General features: G+C 39.0%; 1 protein-coding gene across 7 annotated transcripts; it reads left to right on the top strand.

Moving 5' to 3' along the window:
* Positions 1–449: 449 nt before the first annotated feature.
* On the top strand, positions 450–22,158 carry pecam1b (platelet and endothelial cell adhesion molecule 1b). 7 transcript variants are annotated; one of them, XM_026169793.1, is made up of 16 exons: positions 452–759; positions 863–898; positions 5,677–5,973; positions 6,870–7,151; positions 7,231–7,506; positions 8,016–8,288; positions 9,867–10,145; positions 10,807–11,082; positions 12,506–12,616; positions 12,730–12,760; positions 13,696–13,775; positions 15,670–15,723; positions 16,719–16,808; positions 17,503–17,559; positions 19,350–19,372; positions 21,177–22,158. In XM_026169793.1, the coding sequence occupies exons 1-16, from the start codon at positions 717–719 to the stop codon at positions 21,276–21,278; spliced, it is 2,310 nt and encodes a 769-aa protein (XP_026025578.1). In that variant the 5' UTR covers positions 452–716; the 3' UTR covers positions 21,279–22,158. The 7 variants fall into 7 exon arrangements, with proteins under 7 accessions (XP_026025576.1, XP_026025575.1, XP_026025578.1 ...); XM_026169790.1 differs by lacking the exon at positions 21,177–22,158 and having other exon boundaries at positions 451–759; positions 19,350–21,170; XM_026169791.1 differs by lacking the exons at positions 12,730–12,760; positions 13,696–13,775; positions 21,177–22,158 and having other exon boundaries at positions 450–759; positions 19,350–21,170.
* Positions 22,159–23,933: the final 1,775 nt, after the last annotated feature.

Raw genomic sequence — 23,933 nt, 5'->3', positions numbered from 1 at the left:
GTCCATATGATTTCCAACTTTGGAAAGCACTTTACAGTTTTATGTAATTTTAAATAAGCTAATAGTAAACTAAAATTAAACACAGGTATATTTTTAGGTCTTTTACTTCAATTATAATCTGTTCATTTAGAATTGAATACTTTGTGGTTGATTTTGCTCTGGAATTATTTTACCACATCACAGACCAAACAAAGTAGTGGGAATATTTCCATCTCCATGTGTCCTGTAAGAGCTGTGCTCAGATTTATGTCAGGGAAAACTGTTTTCAGCAGCTGAGCCAAGCATCTTCCCATCAGGAAACGGCTTCTCTATGCAAAGAATGTTGTACTCGTCTTCTTCTCCCTACCTGCATGGCCAGGTCAGAGGTCAAAGGCCTCACTTCTGCACCCCATGCTATTCAGCATTATTGTGGCTACTATTTCACACACAGAGACACAGAGGAGGCCAGAGGAGAACATTCCACAACAGCAAAGGCCGGGGCGGTTTGAACATCCTGAGGAAACAACACTCACTTCCTGTCAAATTAAGCCAAGCCGATGACTGCTTGGTGTGATAACCGTCGTCACTGCCTTACCAATGAGCGGCTGAGCTAAAGCACCATGTTAATGTCCCGCTCCCGCCTCCCAGATCCTGACTAGCCACACGACCACACCAGCAGCCAGCTTTGTCACAAGCTTGTTAACCTCCAGGACAGCCAGCAGCGTTCCTAAGACAGCATGGGCCTCCCACAACGGCTCATCCTCACCCTCCTGTCCATCTGTGAGAATACTCACTTTTAATTTTATCTAGAAACTTTTTTATTTGAGGATACAGTTGATGATTGTCTCTAACTTTGTGGTTTAAATTCTTTATTTCTTCCAAGACCTATACTCAGCAACCGTGGTGAACACACAGCAAGGTGAGTACCATTTAAGCTAAATGAGAGATTTAAATCCATGCTTAGACTTGATCTGCAGGAAACACAAGAGCTGAACAGGCTCTTAGAAAGAACCTGTTTTCATTGAGCTTATTGTTGACTTTCCATTTACTGGGTTGGCGTCAATCACCTATCTTCCACTAAGACTGTGGAAACAGTCTGAGTTGTTATCAGAGATTTCTGGTCTCTGCCATGGTGGAAAAGTTGCGACACAAAGCGTTGGGAACATGTTGGCGAGCGTTGTCACACACCTCCCTGTACTCTGAAGTTGGTTTGTGATGGAAGGCATGAGTCACTTTGGATCAGCTGTGCAGATTCACGTCTGACACAAGGCGTGTGTTATCAGCAGGTCCAAACTGGAAGTAAAACCCAGGTTTAAGTGGCTTTGTGGATGTGTTTGATGTATTTTTCTGAATCAGGTGTAGCTTTTGCAGTTGTTGGGCATTTTGGGTCATTTCTTAGGTGTGTTTGTGGAAATGTTCTGGGCAAAAAAGCTGAACCTCAAATCGCGCCTGATGAATCCATTGATGTGAGTGTTCGTGTGGTCGATAAGAACCACCTAGAGTGTGTAGATTCAAGTGTCTTATAGTGTTAAAGTCCTCAGTACGAGTAGAAACACACAAATAACCAGTTTTATTCGCTTCTTTCCAGATTGTGTCTGATGAAAGTGTTTTAACCTCCTAAGACCCGAACTCTTCCACCACATGCATTTTTAATTTCTCTTTGATATTTGGTCACATTGGGACCCAATGAATGTAAAAACAAAGAATCACCAGATTTTTTTTTTTTTTTTTTACCCGATTTTTGTTCCTAAGAAAAATGAGAGTCACGTATGAGGATATTCGTTTTAAATTTTGATGAAACAGAGGCAGCATAATGTCCTCGTGAGTGGATATCAGGCCCGCGTAGAGCAAAATTTAGTAATTTGGTCTGGAGAACCCAAAATGTGATGTCCACATATGTGGACGCCAGGTCCTAGGAGGTTAAAGATCAGGAGAGGTAAATAATTTAACAAGACAATAGCCAAGACACACTACACTCTTAAATGAATAGATAGATAAAGACATAAAAGGGTTTTTTTTTTATTTAAAGTACATTTTTAGCAAATTTCACACACAGCTGGGTGTACAGGCGAGACACATTGTAGGAAATAAATACATACAGTACTAATAAATACATAATACACAATAAACACAATAATAAATACATCTTATAATGTGCAGTTTTTTTAAATACATCTCAGTCTTTTCATCTCCAGATTTACATGTACATAGTATTTTGCACTTTCCAGTGAAAAAAGCTCATTTAGGAGCTTCTGGCTGTGTGTATCTGTTTTCCTACACACAAAGGGAGAAAAACTGTTTTTACATCATTTTGGATTTTATGTCTTTTATTGTTTCTGCAATGATAATTTCGCCTCAATATTCACAAAGCCATTCAGTCCATTTTCAAATGTACTGCTTGCCATACGGCACATTATGTTTTTATGTTTTATACAAAATAAATCAGCTAAAGGGTTCATTTTTTTTGCTCTCCTCTTCTAATATTTTTCAGTACTCATATTTAAATACTTTGATTACTCAATTATTCTTTTATCCTTTTACTCATGTTGTCCTGCGCCCAAAAGCCATATAACTTAGAAACTGTGATTCTTAAAAGTGTGGTATGTATTGTCAACATGTAGAAAGTACCATATACAGATTTAAAATATCATGTCACATTTGACCTCTGACCTCTCTTTTAAAGGCAATAGACTGATCTTTAGGTCAAAGTGATAATAATGCTATACAGAGAGATTATTTGTATTGACAACATATACGATATATGGGGATTCTAAATATAATATTATATTTAAATTATATTTATATTCTAAATATCGCCTCTTATCCTCAGCTGGACCTGATTCCTCCTCTTTAAGGTCAAATAACCTTTCATTAAAAGTCCTTTATCTTTAAAACTTTGCTTAAAATGTTGTTGCCTTTGTTTCCATTGGCAACATTTAGGAAATGATACCGGTGTTTTAAATATCACATTATAGTTTGGATCCAATTATGTCACATTTGATCTCAGATCTCCCACCTGCCTTTCTTTGAAGCTGACCCCAAAATGTGTTATATCTTCATTTTAGGTTCTTCCTTCCCACTGTTTGAACAGGTACGACATCATAGAAGCGAAAACTGTTGTTTTAAACCAGACTATTTAAATAAAACTGAATTAAAATTTTTAGATATTTTGTGGATTAAAACATACAGTATTTCTTTATTTTCTATGTAGTAAAATATAAGAAAAATTAGTACTGCAGGATGTTATATCCAACTCAACATGTCAGTATTGTGACTCACTATCTGTATGGAGCACCAGCAGCAGATCTCTGCCCTGCATGCATGCTTTTTTCTCATCACCAGCTCTGCCAGTCCTGTTGAATGATGCTGGGCATGCTCCAGATTCATCACACCCTGAAATGGTGAAAGGTCCCCCGAGTAGCTGTTTGTCTAACAAAGTGCTTTTCCTGCCTTCTCAGGGTTTGTTTACTTCCTCTAAACAACACACTCTGAGTCACAGCAGCAGCCTGTTGTCTCTAATACTTGACCATATGGTGATCTAGTGGGGAGACTTCAACATACCTGTGCAGATGCTTTTTGTTTCTCATTACCTGCAGAAAAAAACCACAGTTGTTAATTTAAAAGTCTTTTCCTCTCTGGTTGCAGATGAGACTAGGATGCAAAGTGTTGTCCCTAAAGATTTGCGAACATGAACACCTGTGTCCTGAGAATGACTCATTAGTTTTTACCTGTGAAACATAACTGAGTCATGGCTTTGGGACTAACTCCGGTGATTATCAAAGCTTTCCCATGCTGCTGTGTAAACGATGGCAGATGTAATTAAACCAGAAAAAAGGGGGTGAGAATTAAAAAGCATCACTAAAAGAAAACTGATTACACACACAAAACTAAACAAAACAAAGAAAATGAGTGTTTCACAAGGACAGAAATAAAGGAGCAAATACAAAAATGCACACGTATGATCCTGTAGTGTTTACAAAGTGATTCTTATCAGTTTTGTGAGTAAAAAATGGGGGAGGAGGAGTCACCTACCTTTGTTTTTTCACCCAAGAATTTTACACTCATACAATATGAATTGTTTGTATTTTGCATTGTCTCTTGTATGAGTCTCACATCCAGCCAGGACATAGCTACCAGTATGATGGCATTCCACAGAAAAACATCAGCTTCCTGAGCACGAAACTCGATACTGTGACAGCTGTTAAAGATGTTTTTGTTGTAGTTGTTGAAAATATATCAGCAAAATGACCTCCAGGGAGTGCCATTTTAAATAGGAAGTGATTGAACTGTGACTCAGAAGCTGGACAAAGAGGCTTAAAGGTTTGTCATTCTTGTTTGTAAAATTTAAAGCAAATGAAACCAGAAGCAGAGTTTGATTTTTTTGCAGCTCATCCCGGACGAGCCCCCAACCTGTCACTGCTCGGTTCTTAGGCTGTGGCATGAAAGTAAAGGACGCAGTGATGAACGGTGAACTTGTGAATCATGATAGATTAAATCAACCAAGAAGACAAATAGACTCATTTCCTTTTTCTTCCCTGGAACAAGTGGACTAAATGTTCTGGCTACCTCAGCCAAGTGTTGCCATGGTGCCTTCAGGGACACCTAAGTATAATCGTAACCCTGATGAAGGCCATTAGCTGAAATACATGTGCTACAAATGTTTCTGGAGCTTCACCCTCCACCTGAATTGTTTCAGTTTAATATGAACCCATTTGTGAGAAATCAAGCACCTACTGCACAGAAGCCCTGGGGAGAGGATTGTTTTTCCTCATAAGAGACAGCCAACCATTTTCTTCATCATTAGTCAGTTGTGTTGTGATTAAAATGTGACATGTTACTAACACAGACCTGTCATTATTCCCCCAAAGTCAATGTTAATTTATCTGTTATATAAGGAGGAATCCTGAGTTGATATTGTTCATATCAATGCTAATTCAGGATTTTCAAAATATTTTCAAAGAACGATAAATTCTGGACCTTTTACTGTTTCTTCTATATGATCATAATTGCTGTTTATTAGCTGTACTTCTCTCATTTTTGCAAAAATGGCAAAGCAAGCTGAGTATCTTTGGTTAAAGCTTAATATTTCTCCTTAACAGCTCCTGTAAATTTCAGCTCCTTTTAGAAAAAATTGCTCCTTTTCTAAAAAACAAATACATAATCAAACGTTTTGTTTTCACGGGGAGTTCTAAACACTAACAATCTCTCACTCCTGAGTCAAAACAAACATAACAGCATATAACTGTGTAACGCAAAGCAAGAAATCCACCAAGCATATCTATACTATGATATGCTCGGGATAGATACATTGAGGAAAAACATAAATATTGTAAAACTAAATAGTAGTGAACTGTAACATAAGGTTCTTCATAAAGTAATATGTAGAATTTACTTTCAAATTCAATTAAAGTCAATTCAATTCAGAGTTATTTATAGTAGAACAAACTGTCTGAAGCCTGAGTTTTGGCTCATACTCTAAGCTCATTATCTGGAACTCTGGTGTATAATATGAACTTACATCACAATATATATGTGACAGAAAATAAGAAGAGTGGACTGCACTGTACACTTCAACATGGCTGAACTCTCAAAGGAGTAAAATTAATATAAAAATGGTTTGAGGTTAAAAGTTTAAGGCTGAGGATATATGGTCGGATGAATGAGTTCTAACTGATTTTGTTAAATCTCATTTCATAGAATTCAAAATTCAAAGTGTCGAGCTAATCATTGAGCCCAGGAACGATGTGACTGCAGGGACCAATGTGACTCTGAGATGCCATGCCACAGTGAGCACGAGTACTGGCAAGGGGCTGATTCGTGAGTACACCATATTGAAGAATGACAAGATAGTGTACACCAAGACCATTGGCTCCTCTGAGGACTTCGTGTACCAGCTGCACAATGCCAGAGTCTTCAGCACAGGCTTGTATCAGTGCAAGCTAGACATCCAAGGCGACACCAAGTTGAGCAAAGCGCAAAGACTCAACGTACAAGGTGGGTTTGTTTTCATGCAAAGCTGCAGTATTATCAGATTATGATAGAGTTTTTGAATTCATGAGGATGTACTTATGAATTTATGAAAGAAAAATTAGTTTTTACACATTTTGCATTTTCTTTCTGTTTTATGACACATGACTGACATGCTTGCAATATTCTCCCTACACACTGGTCAGCTGTGGGAAGTTCACATCAAGCTCAGAACTATGCGCCAACAGCCCTGACATCATCTTAAATTATATATATGCGCTTTTAGTGTGGAGAGCAGAAGCCTGAAGCCGCAGTTATTGGGGACCTATTGGTCATTGTTTACAAGAAATGTGATGTCCATTTATGCTGGTACTTAAAGCTTTAAAAACTGACCCACTCGTGCCTTTCCATCTGGTGGACCGTACCAGCAGTCCTGCACAACAGCTTACAATAATTGTCAGGTGCAGAACAGTCCAAAAGCACAAGTTATGACATTGTTAGTGACATCACTGCTGGGGTAATTCTGTCCAGTTCTGACATCTCTGTTATATTATTGGTCACAATACAGCAAAAGTATCTCCATAAAGAGACTAACCTCAAATTTGACACCGGAGAAGTTACCTAATCAGTACACCCACCAAGGGAAAGCACCCAAAATCTTGGAGAAGAAATCCTCAAAATTGGCCAGACTGAGGTGGAAGAATTCTCTTAACAGGTAGAGATCTCCAGCAGAATCGCAGCCAGGGACGGGCAGCCATCTGCTGCGATTGGCTGGAAAAGAGAAGAAAGGAGAGCAGAGAGAGAAAAGCACAAAACAAGATCAGATTATGATCAAAAATCTTTTTAACCTTCGTGTGACACTGTGGATGTGTTTGAATGCAATACCAAGTACATGTGGGAGATCTGTCTGTTTATGTTTCCAGGACTCTCGCAGCCAGTTCTCCATCTTAATACGAACGTTGTTAATGAAGGGGAGGAGGTACAAGCCACCTGTATAGCTCCGGGTGAAATAGGGTCCTTCATCTTCTTCTTCTTCGATAATGATGAACAGATAAGCAGGGTGGAAGGACTCTCCAACCAAGCAAAGACCACTTTCAGGTTAAGCGGTGCTGACATCCACAAAATTCACTGCTCCTACAAGATCCGCACAGCAGAGGACACCTTCCCTTCAACAAAAAGCAACAACGTCACTGTTTCAGTCAAAGGTCAGTAGCATTTTGAAACTGTGCTGCTTTTTGAAAGCACTGGTCTCACCTCAGTGCTTCATTTATTTTGTCTCCACAGAGCTTTCTATTACACCAGAACTGAAGATTTTCCCTGACTCCACAATCTATGAAGGAGACCACCTCAACATCTCGTGTAGTGCAAAAAATGTTCACTCCAGCTCTGAAGGTTACAAGCTATTCCTGAGCCAGGGCACCAAGCTTCTCAGGACTGGCAACTCTACAATAAACCACAACATGGTTGCAGTACCAAAGGCCTCTGAAGCGCTTACATTTGACTGCAGAGTGGTAGTGAGAAATGTGGAGAAATACTCTGAGAAGAAGATTTCAGTGGTTGGTAAGTGGACACAGGAAAGATGACCTCTGTAAACAGTTATCTGAAGCTTATTTTTTGGATGGCTGTAGGACCACTGGTTCATGGACTCAATATTTTGAATAATAAAGTATACTTTATTGATCTGCATTTAACCCATTCACTCAGTGAATGAGTAATTCATTCATTCACTGAGTGTGCTTGTATTACCGTCCCTACACACTGCTCCCTGCAGTACCTTACTCAGGGGTACCTCAGGGTAGAGTTTCAAACCCCCCACCATCCGATCATGGGGCCACCACCTTACCTACTGAGCTATCCCCACCCCCTAATGAAGCCCTAATGTTAGTGCTTTGGCTGTGCAATTAATGCAACTTTGTAGCCATTTGCTATTTCAGTAATAATAATATGCACTTTAGCACACTAATGGTCTTTTAAAATAGTTTAAGCATTTTTTGTGTTACTGCATTAATGTTTGCAAAAATGTATCCATCTAGACGCTGACTTGGTGTGTTTTGTAAACCTATCCACAGAGCTCTTCTCAGTGCCCAGTCTCACCATGTCTCCCACTGAAGTCTTTCAAGGGCAAATTATGACATTGACCTGCAACAGTGATGGTTTTGCCTCTCAAAGAATCAACAGGGAGGATTTGGAGTACACTCTTTATCCATCTAAAAACTTACCAAGCTCTGGTAAACCTGGAGTATTTAATGTGAAGGCCCTGCAGAATGATTTCAACTACACCTGCTCAGCTGAAGCCAAAGGCATCAAGAAAGATAGCAAAACCCTGATGATTCGTCCTAAAGGTGAGTTTTCTTTATCTCTGTTTGGGTCCAGGGTATAGTGCACACTGATGCCCTTCTGGTCCTTCAGTGCATAAATGTGTCAATAAATAGCTTCATCTCTAAATGCACTGATGTGTCCATGTGGCACAGGCAGTATAGCAGGTTGTCCCTCGTCTTCAAGTAGCTTTGCGTGATGTGTGCAGAGACAATGTGTGAGTCCTGGTAAATGTGGTCTAATGGTTCATCAGACTAAATTGTTATGTCAGTGCAGTCAAGTCCATTTTACATACAAGTCATGATAGGACTCCTTCTACATTGGTGCTGGCCCAGCTCTTGTATTACAGTTATCAGTTATCACCTGAATTAAGAGAAATCAAATTTCAGTAAAAAAACAAAACAAAAGCTACTAGCTGCTTAAATAAATGAACAAATAAAAATAATAAAGTGCATCGCCAATTTAATAGACTACGCTTATTCCCATGGCATCAGATACTTTTGTCAAATCGCTGCCTGACACTCGTAGTTTAGACAGATCAGTTACTCCTAAATCATCACTTAAGGACAATGTTAAGGACCATTTAAATGCACAGAGAAAGCCTTGTTTTTCAATGTGTGAGGTACTAAACCAAGCCTTTTGTTAAACCTAATGCCTGAACCTAAGTAAGTTCTCAACATAAAACTCCCGAACAGGACATGAGCTGCGTTCTCCAAGCTGGCAAACCTGTGACTCGCCACCATCACCCAGGAGAACTGTTTTCTCTGTTTTCACATTACTCCATCAAGGCAATAATGCCAAAGGATAATAATGGAATAATAATAATGGTAACACTGGAAACTAGAACCAAGAATCTTGGCTATGAAACCTGACTTGAAAATAAAATATAAAATATACTTCAGGGGGAAAAAAATCTGAGAAATCTGAAATGTAGAAATTGTCAGGAAACGTTTGCTGTGTATCATTTAAAAAAAAAAAAAATCAAAAATGAATCAGAGTTTACTGTGATTGATTGTAATCCAGCTGTTTGTCTTCAGCTAACCATGGCAGTTAGTGGAGGCGGCTGGCTCACGATTTTGTATTTATTTCACTGTGAATAACCGGATGCATCAAAATCTCCTTATTTTGCTGTTTTTACAAATTTAACCACACTGACAGTAACTAAAATTCAATTTAGATTTTAAGCAATAAAAACTACCAGTGTGTAAATCGGCAAACCCATTCTGAGACATGAAAATGAACCGAAAACAGTCATTTAAAAATATTGTTTTATTGCAGTCATAGCTCTTAATAAAAGCTGATAAAAAAAATTCTTCCTTTCTTAGTATTATTACAACATCGTCGTATCCAGTTTGATAGCTGGAGTTGGGCCCAGTTATCAAACAGGCTGCTAGTCCAACAAAGGGCTAACACAAAAACACAAACAACCATTCAGGTTCACAAAATTAAAAATCACCTTTTAATCAGCAAGGAGACTTTCATTAAATTGTGAATAATTTATGTTTCTACACTATGACACAAATAGCCACTATTTAAGCCTTCAGCAGCAACTTTTGTTTTACTTTTTCAGTTCATAAAGTCTGTGCTCTGTTTCTCCTCTGTAGTTCATGTCTCTGCTCTAAAGATTTCAATTGAGGACAAGGTGATCCTGAAAAAGAGCTTCACCATCTTGTGTCAGTCGAATGGCAGCCTGCCGATAAACTACACCCTGTTTAAGGATAACGTCCAAGTGGGCACAAAAGTCATCCGAGAGCAAAATCGACAAGCTGTCTTTATGGATGTCATCAATGAGCCTGGTGAAAGACAGTACAGGTGTGAGGCGAAGAATAGTCTCCATTCCAACAAAACTGGCTCCAGTCAACACCTCAGCGTGAATGTCATCGGTAAATATTTAAGCCTAACTGATTTTTTTTGTTCGTTTCTTTACATTTTTTTTAAATAAAAGATGAGAGATGAGAATATATGTAGAACATTTGGGATAAAGGGTGGAAACCAACAGAAAGAGCTAGCCTGGCTCTGTCTTTAAAGGGAATTTTGTCCTCTGTAAAATATCACTTTGACCACCAGGTGGCAGTGTTTTAAGAGTGGGCACATTAAGATGTTTTTGGATTCATTCGATTTTTAACTTTGAACGTTTATCGTTAATTCCACCTCTATTTTCTCGAGAAGCTTTGCTCGGGGTGACATTGTAAATAAGAACTTATTGTTAATGATTTGTCTGGTTAATTGAAGCCCGCATTTACTCACTGCAACACATTTTGGCATTAAGCGGTATAACATGAAAGGACCACCCAACCCTAACTCTATTGTGTGTGTATTTGAAGAGATAGTGTGTATCTCTTCAAATCAGTACACACACAGTTTGAACTTGCATCCTGTTCAAACTTTTAGTTACATTTACAACAAGAAACGGTGTCCTTCCTGTTTAATCTGCACAAAAACCACTGTAAACACTGTAAGCTTAAGTTCTTGTTTTAAAGCCAAAGTAAAACTTTACAATGCTGCCTAATCTCACCTCTTTGCTTCCATGTTTTGTTCTCCCAGTGCCTTTGAGCCAAATGACTCTGGCCGTCATCCCTTCTTCACTAAAAATCTCAGAGGGAAAAGAACTCAATTTCATATGTAGTGTTAATGGCACAGGGCCAGTCACCTTTAAGTGGTACCGAACCGGCAGTGTAGTACCGTTGCAAACCAACACCACCACAGAGACCTACTCAAACTTGGAGATAAAACCAGTCTCCAAAAATGACAGTGACGAGTACTACTGTGAGGCTTCCAACGGCGCCAACAAGGTCAGAAGTGAGAACGTAAATGTACAAGGTGAGACTGAGCTCAGCAGGCATCACCCTGCTCTTATTGGTCGTACAGTATTTTATTTCAATGTCAGAAACAGCCCCAAACCACGACCTTTTCTTCAGTCTAACCAAGTCTTCAGTCCTGCAGGAAATTTATTTTGCATTGCAATACCACAAGTAGCCAGTAGGACAGAAAGGCAGCTAAGGTGGATGGATTCACTATGACTTTAGCCAGTTAGTTTAGCACATGTTCTGTCCCAGACAGTGTTGGGGAGTAACGGAATACATGTACCGGCGTTACATATTTAAAATACAAAATATGAGTAACTTTATTTACCATTTAAAAGGTGGTATTCAGAATACAGTTACTTTGTTGAAATAAAGGGATTACACGGCGGTCTTTTCCTGTTTCATATGTTAGGCTGTCTCCTCTCTATTTTTGGTAATTCCACGCCGGTGGAAACAAAACACGCAATAACAGAGTGCCTGAGTCCAATCTCGGGGCCCATGTCACCTCTACTTGCGGCCCGTATAATGATGTAATGAAATATTTTCTTAAATTATTGCTCAAACAATTATTTAATATGAAGGCAATAGGCAGAGTGTTACAGGCATAGCCCTAAAGAATGTAGTCTCATGGGCAGTGCAGTCCAGTTGTAAGTGAGTTATCAAGACTTAACTGTACACTGTGTTCGTGTTTTCCTCCGAAACAATAAGTTCTGTTGGAGCAGCTTTTCTTCGCCTCTCTCTGTCTCTCGCTAGCAAAGTTGACCCAGACAACAAAGTAAAGCTAGTTTTTGGTTACGAGCCCGACATGGAACATGAAGCATTAGCCAGAGGTCCCTTTACTGTGGTTCGGAGCCGCGGACCTGATTTATATATGCGCGGAATAGTTTTCTACACGGGATCGCTGCAAAAAGTGCAGCCTTACCTAATGTCCACCTACTGTTACACATCTATATTAAGATTTCAAGATCTAGTTGGTATTGGTAAAAGTAATAAATCACACAGCAATAGTACATTAATGTAGATGTAAAAAGCTTGATAATATATTAAGTAATCCAAAGTATTCAAAATACGCTACTCTCATTGAGTAATGTAACTGAATACATTATAAAAAACATTTTGGGGCATGTATTCTGAATTTTGACTTGATGATAGTAAAAGCTGACAAAGATGTCTCCAGATCTGCAGATGGATATTTCAGACTGCACACACTGACTGTCCTGCAAACGCACATTTCCATCTCCTGTAATGCTTAGAAAGAGGAACGGTTTAAACGTGGAAGGTTTCCAAACAAACAAACAAACAAACAAAAACAATGATCATTGTATTCATCTACCTTTAACCCCATCTTAGCACCTTCTTCTCCTTCATAAGCTGCTGTTTTTTCCCTTTTATGTTCTTTTGTGTTACTGACTTCACCTCCCATCTGTGTCTCTCTACAGTATTCATGGCACCGTGGAAAAAAGGGTTGATTGTCGTGGCCTGTCTGCTGCTGCTGCTGCTGTTAGTTCTGCTCTTGGTGGCGAGCATGCTGAACATCAAATCTAAGAGAGGTAGAGAGACTTACAATCCTCCAGCAACTCAGGCCTCTGTTGTCTATGTATGACAACCAACCGTCCTTCGCCTTTTTCCCTCTGCTCCCCTCACTTGTCCTCTCTTATTGTAGATAGAAGAGAAGCAGCTGCTGAACTGTCGGTGTGAGTTATCATGAATACTTGCTTCCTCTGAATGTCACAGATATTGCAGATGTTAGTTTTATTCGCTCATGGCTCGGGTCCTGTAGTAGTGTTTGGTGTCTCTAAAGAACTATACTGGTTGTTGTGCATATTAGTGTGGTTAAAATAACAAAAAGATCATGTGTTACAAAGTTTAAAGGAGATCTTTTGTTTGTCTGAAGCAAGCTTCTTCAACTCCTCCTTCTTAAATTCAACCGTCTTCTGATTGGCTGCTCCTCGAAAATAGAAGATTTAAACAGCAGGTGGGTGTGGCTTCTGTGCTCACACCCACAGCATTGAATCTGAAAATTACCTGGACAGAGACTGACCTTACTATTTGAAAATCTGGCTATGTTTCACATGAACATCAATAATGATATTGATGAGGATAATGAGGAAGAGTGTAATAGATCGCCTTTAATGTCCAAGAATATCCTTATCTCTGAATAGTACCCTACCTACATCGGCTGTAATAAGCCATCATACAAACATCTAATACAGCACATGCTTTATTATTCTGGTCTATGTTTAAAAGAAATCACAAATACACTAACTGTTAATTAAAAAACACCAATACTATAAACCCTGGTAGAAAATGAATGAAACTACGAGCTTAAACAATCACAGCACATATCCTGCGCTTTGTTTTGGGTTTTTGTTTTAGCCAGTTTTCCAAAAAGTCAATTTTTTTCAATTACTCTTATTAAATCTGCTTATTCAGGCATGGTTGATTTTTATAAACAAAACATGTGCAGGCAAGAAGCAGGCTGTAAGCTAGAGAACAAATGACCACAACATGCAGAACCACCTCTATAGTTTTGTTTTTATGTATGTTGCTATGGTGATTAGTGGAATTTGTTTGATTTCTTTTTGAATTCACTGCTGCCTGAGCTAACTTTATTTTCACCATTTCTCAGAAAGCCTTCGAGCCCTAAATCAGATGACCCTTTAACAGTGAATCTAACCCACGACACAGACGTTTATAATGCAGCCACAGGTAGATTGGTTTTACTTTTCTCCTGTGTGTCACTAACTGGCCTCATTAGTCATTATGCTACCATCCAATAATCCTTCCCCTCACTTGCACAATCGTAGCCTGCAGCATGTAACCCACACCCCCCAATGATCCATGTTCTACTATGCATGCATGGCTCCTGCAAAGGAGACCTGGTTACCTTTTGTTTGTGGTACAGTCTGTGTTGCCCTTCTGTTCATGTTCACATGTTTGAGTGTGTTGTCTGTCTTTGCTGTCACTGTTTTTAGTATTTTAGTTGGAAATGTTTGTGTCTAAGCAGAGGCAGGAAATGTAGGATTTTGCTGCAGGAAGTAAACAGCCTTAGGTGCATGCTGGGTGATAGTGAAGTCACATGGCAGGGCACTGATTGTCACACTTGTTGCAAACTGCTCAGCGCGCCCGTTATCATCTTCTTCCAGACGCAGTGTCTTTCTTTGATGGCAAGGAGGGGAGAGTGACCAATGGGACGCGACATAGCGTGGCGTCGGTACCTGCTGACATCAGCAACAGGAGCAGCTACAGTATCCCAGCCACAGTGTAGAGATGCCCCAGCAGTGGGCGGAGGGACATTGATGCAATGTTTACTTACTCTGAAGGAAAAGGAAGTTCACAGAAAGACATTTCAGGATGAATATGAGCAAAAGTAATCCTGTTAATAATGCTAATTTTTTAGGACATTATAGACAGATATTTTCTCACTACAAAGGAGGCTAAAAAACTACACTCACTGCTCCCTCTCCCCTCCTCCTGCCACCTAAATGGCCTCTGAATTTATACCAAACATTATCGTGTCTGGCTGTTTGTTTCTTTGCTCACTGTGTCTGTCTGCAGTTGCACGACTACAACTCTACTTTGCTCTACTTGTCTCAAATGCATTTTTAAAATCGGGCTGATTTGTAAATACGCTTTATTATACTCACAGGAAACGTGTGTATATACTTTTGGTTGATCCCTTTTCTGACTGGAAGAGAGACTTGTAGAATAAATATAATGGTTTAATTTAGAGGTGTGTTGGTGCCCTTTATTCGTTATACTTCTTTTTTCCTGCTCATCTGAGGATACATTTGTGTAAAAATGTCCAAGAATAATATTTATTATTATCATACATGCATAGTGTTTGGTTATCCTATACCCAAGGCAAAAAAAAAAAATCAACATTAATATCTGAGAAAGAATGTGTGCAACAGAGACTTCCTTGAAAAACTGAAACAATGGAGTCTGCAAGAGACTTCCTATGTTGGAGCAGAGCACGCTCACGGGGATCGTTGCTGATAAAAACCAGTGTTGGTGAGGAGGGTTGGAGCTTATTTTGTTTCAGCCCAGGCAAGTTTGAATGAGTGCAGTAGGTGGAGGAAATTAATCACACAAGCTTTGGTTTACCAACTGGGAAGTTGTTTTTGCTTTTCAGCCGCTGCTGAATTAACAACCTATTGTTTACGAAGCAGTAAAAGATTTCTGTGTGCTCCAGATGAGAATCTAAAATCTGCTGCTTTTGTTACGGTTTCAATCTCCCCCGGTGGGCCGAGCTGAGGGAGTGTGCCGCCAAAAGTTGATCTCATTATCTCTTCTGACCATGTGAAAACATGAAGGGAGATTTGGGGAAATGCATTTATTCTCATTCTTGACAAGACTTAGATGGGGAGGCTGGTAACTCTGTGTGTGAGGCTACCAGCCGCACACCCAACAGCAACAAGGAGATCAAAAAGTAATGAACCACACCTGTGGTTATGTAATGTAAGCGTTTACTACTAGTTACCTATTAAGGTATGTTTTTTTATTCTTACTGGTGCACATTTTTTGTTACTTTAATTTTGGCGGATGACTAATAACCTGTAATCAATTAAGCAGTCAATCAATCTGCCTGTCTGCTTTACAGTGAAGGTGGACAGAGCTGAAGTCAGCGTGTGGAGTAAACGGAAACCTGAAACAGGTGAGATGAGATACGAACATCATCACTGTTTAATGCTCTGACATGATTTCATTTAAAATGAGTTAAATTTAGAGAGAAAGTTCCCACCTGACCCCCTCAGAAACAGCTTATTCTTTTTTAAAATAACTTCAGCAAATTTAATGAGCTGTCCTGGATTTACCCTTTTTGTCTCACTTTATGACAGCTGTCCATTATGAAGTTTATAAAAAATACTGATTGTGACACATGGTGTGAAAATGATTTGGTTGCAGCTCTAAACAGAGCTTACATCTGTTTTTCAGCCCTGAACATTTTATGTGGACATCCCACATTCTTCTGAAGCTATGAGGCCTGAAACAATAACACGAATTAAAAAAATAAAAATCCAAATTTAAACCCACACCATTATACTTTGCATGGTTTCTCCAAAGCAGGGGTCTCGAACTCCAGGCCTGTCCTGCAGGTTTTAGATCGTGCCCTGGGTCAACACACCTGGATCAAATAATTAGTTCATTACCAGGCCTCTGGAGAACTTCAAGACATGTTGAGGAGGTAATTTAGCCATTTGAATCAGCTGTTTTGGATCAAGGACACATGTAAACCCTACAGGACACCGGCCCTCGAGGCCTGGAGTTCGAGACCCCTGCTCTAAAGTGCAGAATTTATTCTAGAAAAAAAAGAAGAAGAAGGTCACGTGGTCAGATGATCCTTCTACTAAAAATGTACCTCTCAAAGGAATTTAAGCCTTACAAAGTAGGTTTTCCTGGTGTAGTTGGGAGTAGCTGGAATTGTGTAGCCATCCTCCAGATTTATACCACAGCTTTTTTCCAGCCTGGCTTCATAGCTATAGCATTGCAAGATGAAAGTGAAATAGTTCAATTCAATTCAATTCAATTCAATTTTATTTATATAGCACCAAATCACAACAAAAGTCGCCTCAAGGCGCTTCATAGATACAGAGAAAAACCCAACAATCATATGAGTTCAGTGTGTTAAAGATTTTTTTATTGGTGCAGAAAGCGATGATGAGATCAGCGAGGTGTCCAACGAGCCTAACGTGGAGTACACGGAGGTGGTGCACGCCCGGTCAACAGATCCTGCCAGAGGTCAGCAGTGCACGAACACAGAAGGGAAATAATCCAGTATTTATTTTAAAAAATGAAACAACTGTGCGAGAAGACACATTAGGACACAGACTTAGGCATACAATACTTATAGAAACAAGGCCGGTCGTCAGGAATATTAGGAAGCTATTGTGTGCGATGTGAATGAAGAGGGAAAAGAGGGGTGAAATAAATACAATAACAAATAGAGAAAATAAGTAAATAATAAATAAATGGCTTAATATATAATAATATGCAGCTTTACACAAAATGTTTTTTAAACCTTTTGTTGGTCTGTCCTTGTTCCTTTCTTCGCAGTTTCCCCAAACCTCCTGAAAAAAGTCATTTTCACCGCTTTATGCACTTCCTTTATAGTTGATAAGAGCAACCAACGCGTACTAGGAGGGGTCTAATTACCCATAATTAATACATCTCCAGGTTGCTGTAAATGCAGAGATAACTGCTGGGATTTCCACAATCATTGCAGACCTTATAAACAGGAAGGGTTTAACTAAACGCCAGAGTGATTTCTGCTTCTTCTTCTTCCTCGTGGTCTTGTGCTCAAGGTCCCATCGGACCTGAGATGGCAGTTGGAGTGTGACATAACCTGCCTATTTATAGATCACAGAGACAGTATCTGCTAAAGTTTGTCTTTTGATGCTCAGGCAGACTAATGTGTTTCTTTTGACTTTAACAGTTCCACTGAGAAAAGGCACAGACACAGTTTACAGTGAGCTCCAAAACTCTCCAAATGGTGAGTTTGATCTTTGAAGCAGCTCTCGTTATTTATTTTTGTAATTATGATTTTACATTTTAACTTTAGATTTGTTTATATAACTACAAAGGGATTTATTTTTATTTTTTTACCAAACTTTTCGATTTGCTTCAGCTTTTGAAACTGTTTTAGCATCTTTCAGCTCATTGTTTTGGTTTCCTAACCAGCTCAGATAAGCTGCTTTTGAAAGTGAATATGGAAAACTGGAAAAACCTATTTCATTAAAAAAAATTATGTTTAATTTGCCCCTATAATTATTTATAATTAAGTAGATGTTTATTCAAATTTGATGGATTTGTTCATTCTCAGATGAAAAACAGCAGAACCATCTGTCATGGAAAATGAGTTTTTGTCACTTCAGTTTTTTGTTAGAAAGGACTCTTGCTGTGAGACAGTCGATGTATTCTTAATAAAATGAAAAGGCATTTTATCCCACTAATATGTGTTTTTCTCTAAATGTTATCAGGCAGTAGGCTAAAATTTGAACAGCAATTTATTTGTTTTTTATTTTCACCATCTCACCATCCACAGATGAACCTCTCTCACACTGCTTAACTTAATCTGTGAGAAACTATTCAGAAAGTTAGTTTCACAATGGTGCTGCTCAGCAGTCTGATGTCTTCCTTAAGAGTTTGTGATATGGAGGGCTAAAACTGCCAACATCAAATAAATAATAGGTACATAAAGAATAATAAGCACATACTAAAGAATGATATGCCAGAATATCCACCGTAAATAATAATTAATGTAAGAGTTAATTAATTTGAGATATTTACAATATTTTAGTTGCCTTTTAAAAATGGAGCCATCAAAAAATTTTAAACATTTAAATTATGCCTGTGCTGTATTATGAATAATATGTTCACTGTTTTATTGTTGCTCTCAGACTCTACTGACACAAACAATAATTTTACTCTTCAGCCGATATCAGTTGACAGTCTGCTCTTTCTTTGTTCTGCTTGCTTTTGTTGTTAGGGTTTTCCACAAAATTTGGGGAAAATACAAAAAATTGTTACAAAAACACAAAAATGTGAATAAATATATGTGGAAATTGTGGGATAAATAAATCCAGACATTCATTAAACATACATACAAATTAAAAACGAAAAATATCAGTATTGTAAAGACCTGCAGTTCTGGTCCTCTGTAGTATGGAAACCTCCCAATGAAAGCCAGTGTTGTTCTGAGTCTATATAATTAGGCTTTGGTTATCAGCCTATTGATTGTTTAATCATATAAGCTTATTATCTGGTTGTGCTGCTTCTGAGTGACAAATAATGAGATAATGCAGCTTTAAAACCTGCAGTCTGATTTTATCAGAGACACTTCAGATCTAACCAAATATCATTTGAAGATTAAAAACTTCCATTACTCATAGAAAGACAGCTTACCCCTTCCAGCTACACAACCATGACCATATCCTGTTACTACTGGCAGGGACTTCCTGTTATTAGAACAGCAGCCAGACGCTGCATGTCTCTATCAAGAAGTCCATCGGAGTCCTAATGTTTCCTGTCCAGCACTGATAAAAGACGATGAGAGAAGAATCTTTAAAAGAGAGAATGTGGTAGATATCGATTTGGATGACTGAGACTGAACTTATAGGCTTAAACAAAGCCTTTTGCAGATGAAGAACGAATGAGTCAGCAAGGTCACCCAGGTCAACATAACTGCCAAATGACTAATGAATGACGCTGAGGTCAGCCAGTGACTGAGCAGTGTACACACCCAACCAATGCACATTTAACCACTGATACTATTTCCTGCAGGTGCTGCTGATCCCCCCGACTATGTGAGTAATTATCTGCACAGTCACACTCGTCTTCAGACGTCTTTGGTGGGATTGTTGGCAAGAGAGCACATGTTTCACTTTTTATTACTGCCTGTGACCTGTTTATACGCCCTTATATTAAGTATACAAATACATGACATCCACCCATCCATTGATTCTCTTCCTCTTATCCTTATCAAGGTTGTGATAGGCTGGAGCATGTCCCAGTTATCATAGCAAGACAAATACAAGACATGTAACAGTAATCTCGTGTTTTTTTTTGTGTTTTCAAAAGCAGAGTCCATGTTTAATTTGATAACAGGAGTTCCTTCAGTCTTGTACATCACGTCATTTCCAGAAACATCCATTGTGTTTACTGTACTTTATACGCTCAGGAATATAAAAACATAGAAGTTTCTGGCACCTGCTTCCAAGGTGCACAGATGAGATGATGAAGTCTGGAGACTTGTCATGTGTATGAGCTGAGGTGTTTTAGCTTGTCGCCTTCACCAGAATCATCACGAGGCAAAATCATTTTAAATAGATTTGCTATGTCATACATGGATCTGCCACTGAGTCTGGGTGGCCTTTGGGAGCCTTTGGAAGCAGACCTATCAACTTCAAGTGGTGCAAAACTTCAACAGCACGCTTCAGTTGCACTTCAACGATTTACGGAACAAAATGGTGCCACCCAGGTTTTCTATTGGACCCCTTTCCATGGCCTGAAGCCACATGACTGCTGTAGATGCCCAGCCCATCCTTAGATATGGCAGAGGACGTATATGACTTGTTCTTTTCTATTTTTATGACGGCCCTGAAGCACTTCAGTCAAACAATTAAATACTTCTATAAAAGTGCTGCTGGAGTTTTAACCTCTTCACTTCCTCAGTATCACACACGGATTAATGCATCCGTAATCTTCTTAAGATTGCATCTAAATTTGATGAGGTATTATGAGTTATAAATGCATTGAATGTATTCACTTCACTTGTTACATTCAAGTGTTAAAAGCCTCAGTATTGCACACTGAGTGTATGAGTTCATGATAATGGCGGGTACAGCTCGTCAGTTGAATCATGCATAAGCACCTGTGGAGTGATGATTAGTACTGGTGCTGTATATTTTTATGCATTAATGAATGATTCATGCTTTTATCTTCTTCTGGAAGTGACACAAGATGAGAAGCAGTATAAGTTTATCTTCATTTTATTGCACACTTGTATTTTTCTGCCAGTGGGTAAAATAGTCACCACAGTTTTATATAGTAACTCATGTAATGTATCCTTCTGCTCTCGGTGACCCTCTGCAGGCCGATAATCCAGAGAGAGGGAAACGGCTGTCAAAGTTTCCAGACGAGAACAAAAGCATTTGGGCCGGGGCTTCCTTCCCTATCAGGCAGTCAGATCAGGCGCTGCGGTCCAGTCAAATTACCTTCAATCCCATCTCAGCCAACATACTGTCTCCCACTGAGCTCTAAACATACCACTGATGGCCGCGCTATTTGTCCTTAAATGGTGCTCAAGGCGGTTAAACTGGGGAATTTGAAGAATAAACTGAGGATGTGACATCACTGTCTAAAAGTGGCTAATTTCTCATTGTTGTGTGTTCTGGATAGCAGATTTGGTTTGCTCAGGTCAGAATATTTGGTAGACAATTTTCAGTTTTTGCTTTTGGTATCTGTTATGATGCATAAAATCCACATAAGCATAAAACATAAAATCAGATTTGAAAGTATCATATCTTATTTGCAGCCACGATCAAATACTGCTTTGTGTTGTGTATTTAATAATCAGAATCTTTATTGTCTTTGCTTGTGTGTCTGCAGGGTTCGGTAGAATACGCTGAGCTCAACCGTGAACAATTTGAGATTAGTCAGTACGATCCACAGGTCCACAGCTACCAGGACCTCCCTGAGCCGGTGGACTAATAAGATCACAGCTGTCTCTCCAGTCTTCTCGTACTGCTGTGCTGTTTTTGTTGAGCTTTTTTTTTTGTTTTTTAATGAGCATGCATGAGTATGACATTTGTTATCAGAAATATGTCTCTCTGTCACATACAAAGATACCAATGCGATGTAAAGGGAGTTCAGGTAAAATGAGGTTAACTCTAAACGAAAAAGAAACACACAAATGTTCAAAAAAATGCATCGCAGTTATGTGTACAGATGCTACTTTTTTTGTTGTTCCCTCCTTTTTCTTATTTTACTTTTTCATTTTCAAAAATGAGAAAGTGGAATTTAAAACCAAAGATTTAAGTTGTTCATATTAAAAAACAAACAAACCCACATTACAGTTTTGGCACTGTGTAACAACTGTCATTATGGAACTGCACCGCTAGGGGGTGTCTTTACACTATTGTGGTAGCAGGGGAGACCCTTACACTGGACTGTCTGCAGCCAGTGCAGAAGAGCATGCTGCTCTCTTCTCACCTGATATCAGAAAGACCTTGTAACGGGCGGGTGCAGACATCTACCTGACCCCGGGACATGTATGGCCGGATTGTCTAGAGCCGTGGAGAACTTTCCACTATCGACTTCTTACTGTTAATGCCAAATAAAAGCCCGGTGTCCTACCTGCCTGACTGGACTTCCATGCTACACTCCCACTGGGCCTGCTAGCTGCTCCTCCCTCACCACACATGTTACTCTTACATGTACAGTTTCAGTTCTTAAAAATTCATGCATGCATAATCATTAAAAGCAATGTATATATCCTTTTAAATTTTTCCTGTTTTTTGACTTAATCATTTTTAATTTCATGTTGATTTGTAATTTCCCACCATCAAAAAAATATAGATTTTCAAAACAGCATCCTCCATATTCTTTATTTTAAAGGTATGTTTTATATAAATATCCCGACCTTCTTACCTATCTTGAAATCTCGGCATTTAGCCGTGGTTCAGGAGGTAGAGCGGGTCGCCTGCTAATGAACTTGTCTGTGGTTTGATCTCTGGTTTCTTTTGCATGTCAGAGCATCCTCGGGCATGACCCCTAGTTTGCCCTGATACATCGACTGAAGTGTGTGTGAATGTTAGGTTAGGGGAGGAAATGGTTGTATGAACACGGTGGATAAATGTCACCTTCAGGGGCATCAACATTTCACTGGCGCCGAATGTAACGATGATGTTTAAGAATGATATTAATATAATATTAATAATAACATGTGTTAAATAAAAGTTTAATTGATCTTTTATACAGCTTTGTACACTTGTGGATTCAGACTCCACCTTCCTGTACAGTATTTTTATTGTTTATCTCATTTGCCAAAATGAGTAAAGCCCCTGCTGCCAGCTACTGCAGTTGTGACTTTACATTATGATACAAACAAATGGGTGTCAAATATGTGAAAAAGCCCAGTTAAAGGGTTCTGGTCCAACATGTTTAGCTTCAGTGTGTTTGGCATTTATTCTCTGAAGCTCTACTAGAGTAAAAAAAAAATACCCATTTTTATTATGATTCAAATAAAATATTCACAAAGTGGTGCAATCGCCTCAGTTTGAGTGTGTTGTATGAAATCAAGCCTAACAGCTCTAATCATTGTTTTCTCAAATAAGTAATTTCCACTAGAGTTCGCCATTGCACCAGTGGGGTGAGTCTTTCTTTTCTTTACAGTTTGTTGGTACTTGGTTCCACCTTGTGGCAGTGAGTTACAGTGAAAACCAGAAGCATGACTGTAGTTCGATCTGTGGGGGCAGAGATGGTCCTAGCCCCTTTGGTGCCCTGGGCGAACACTCCCTCTGGTGCCACACACACACACACACACACACACACACACACACACACACACACACACACACATTAAGGGTTGTAGATGAACATATTTTATAATGAAAACTGTTGTAGGAACTATACTGAATTTAACCAGATAAACATTATATATACAGTATCTCACAAAAGTGAGAACACCCCTCACATTTTTTAAAATATTTTGTTATATCTTTTCATGGGACAATTGAAGATATGACACTTTGATACAATGTAAAGTAGTCAGTGTACAGCTTGTACAACATTGTAAATTTGCTGTCCCCTCTAAATAACTCAACACACAGCCATTATTGCCTAAATCGCTGGCAACAAAAGTGAGTACACTCCTAAGTGTAAATGTCTATAAAGTTCGCTGACCCGTAATGAGTCACCATGTTAGTTTCTTACTGACAGCTCCAGAACTAAGTACAAACAGCACTAAACATTTGACTCAAAGATAGAGGAATGCGAGGAACAAAAAAGTGCACTAGTTTATTTGTAGTTTCAGCATTTCACAGATTTAACAAAGAAGGTCAACAAACAACTCAGGTACGGGTAGAGGAAGGCAGCACTTGCGTTTGGAGCAGATTTCTTGGCAGATGAGAACATTCATGCTGATGGACATCATCCAAATGACTTCTAGGTTAACAGAAAATGCTAATCAAAGCTAATATCAGAATAAACATGGGCCAAGTTAGCAACTGTTAAAAGAATAAAATCCACACCACTTCTGATATCATCTAGATGCCACAAAAGATGTCTCCAGGCACTGCTCCCTTTACGTTGCCCACGCGCTCAGTTGCGCACGGCTGACACAGTCTCCACGCACAGAAAATCTGC

This window comes from Astatotilapia calliptera, chromosome 6 (assembly GCF_900246225.1).
Source record: "Astatotilapia calliptera chromosome 6, fAstCal1.2, whole genome shotgun sequence".
Lineage (NCBI taxonomy): Eukaryota > Metazoa > Chordata > Actinopteri > Cichliformes > Cichlidae > Astatotilapia > Astatotilapia calliptera.
This window is presented reverse-complemented; position numbering and strand designations above follow the sequence as displayed.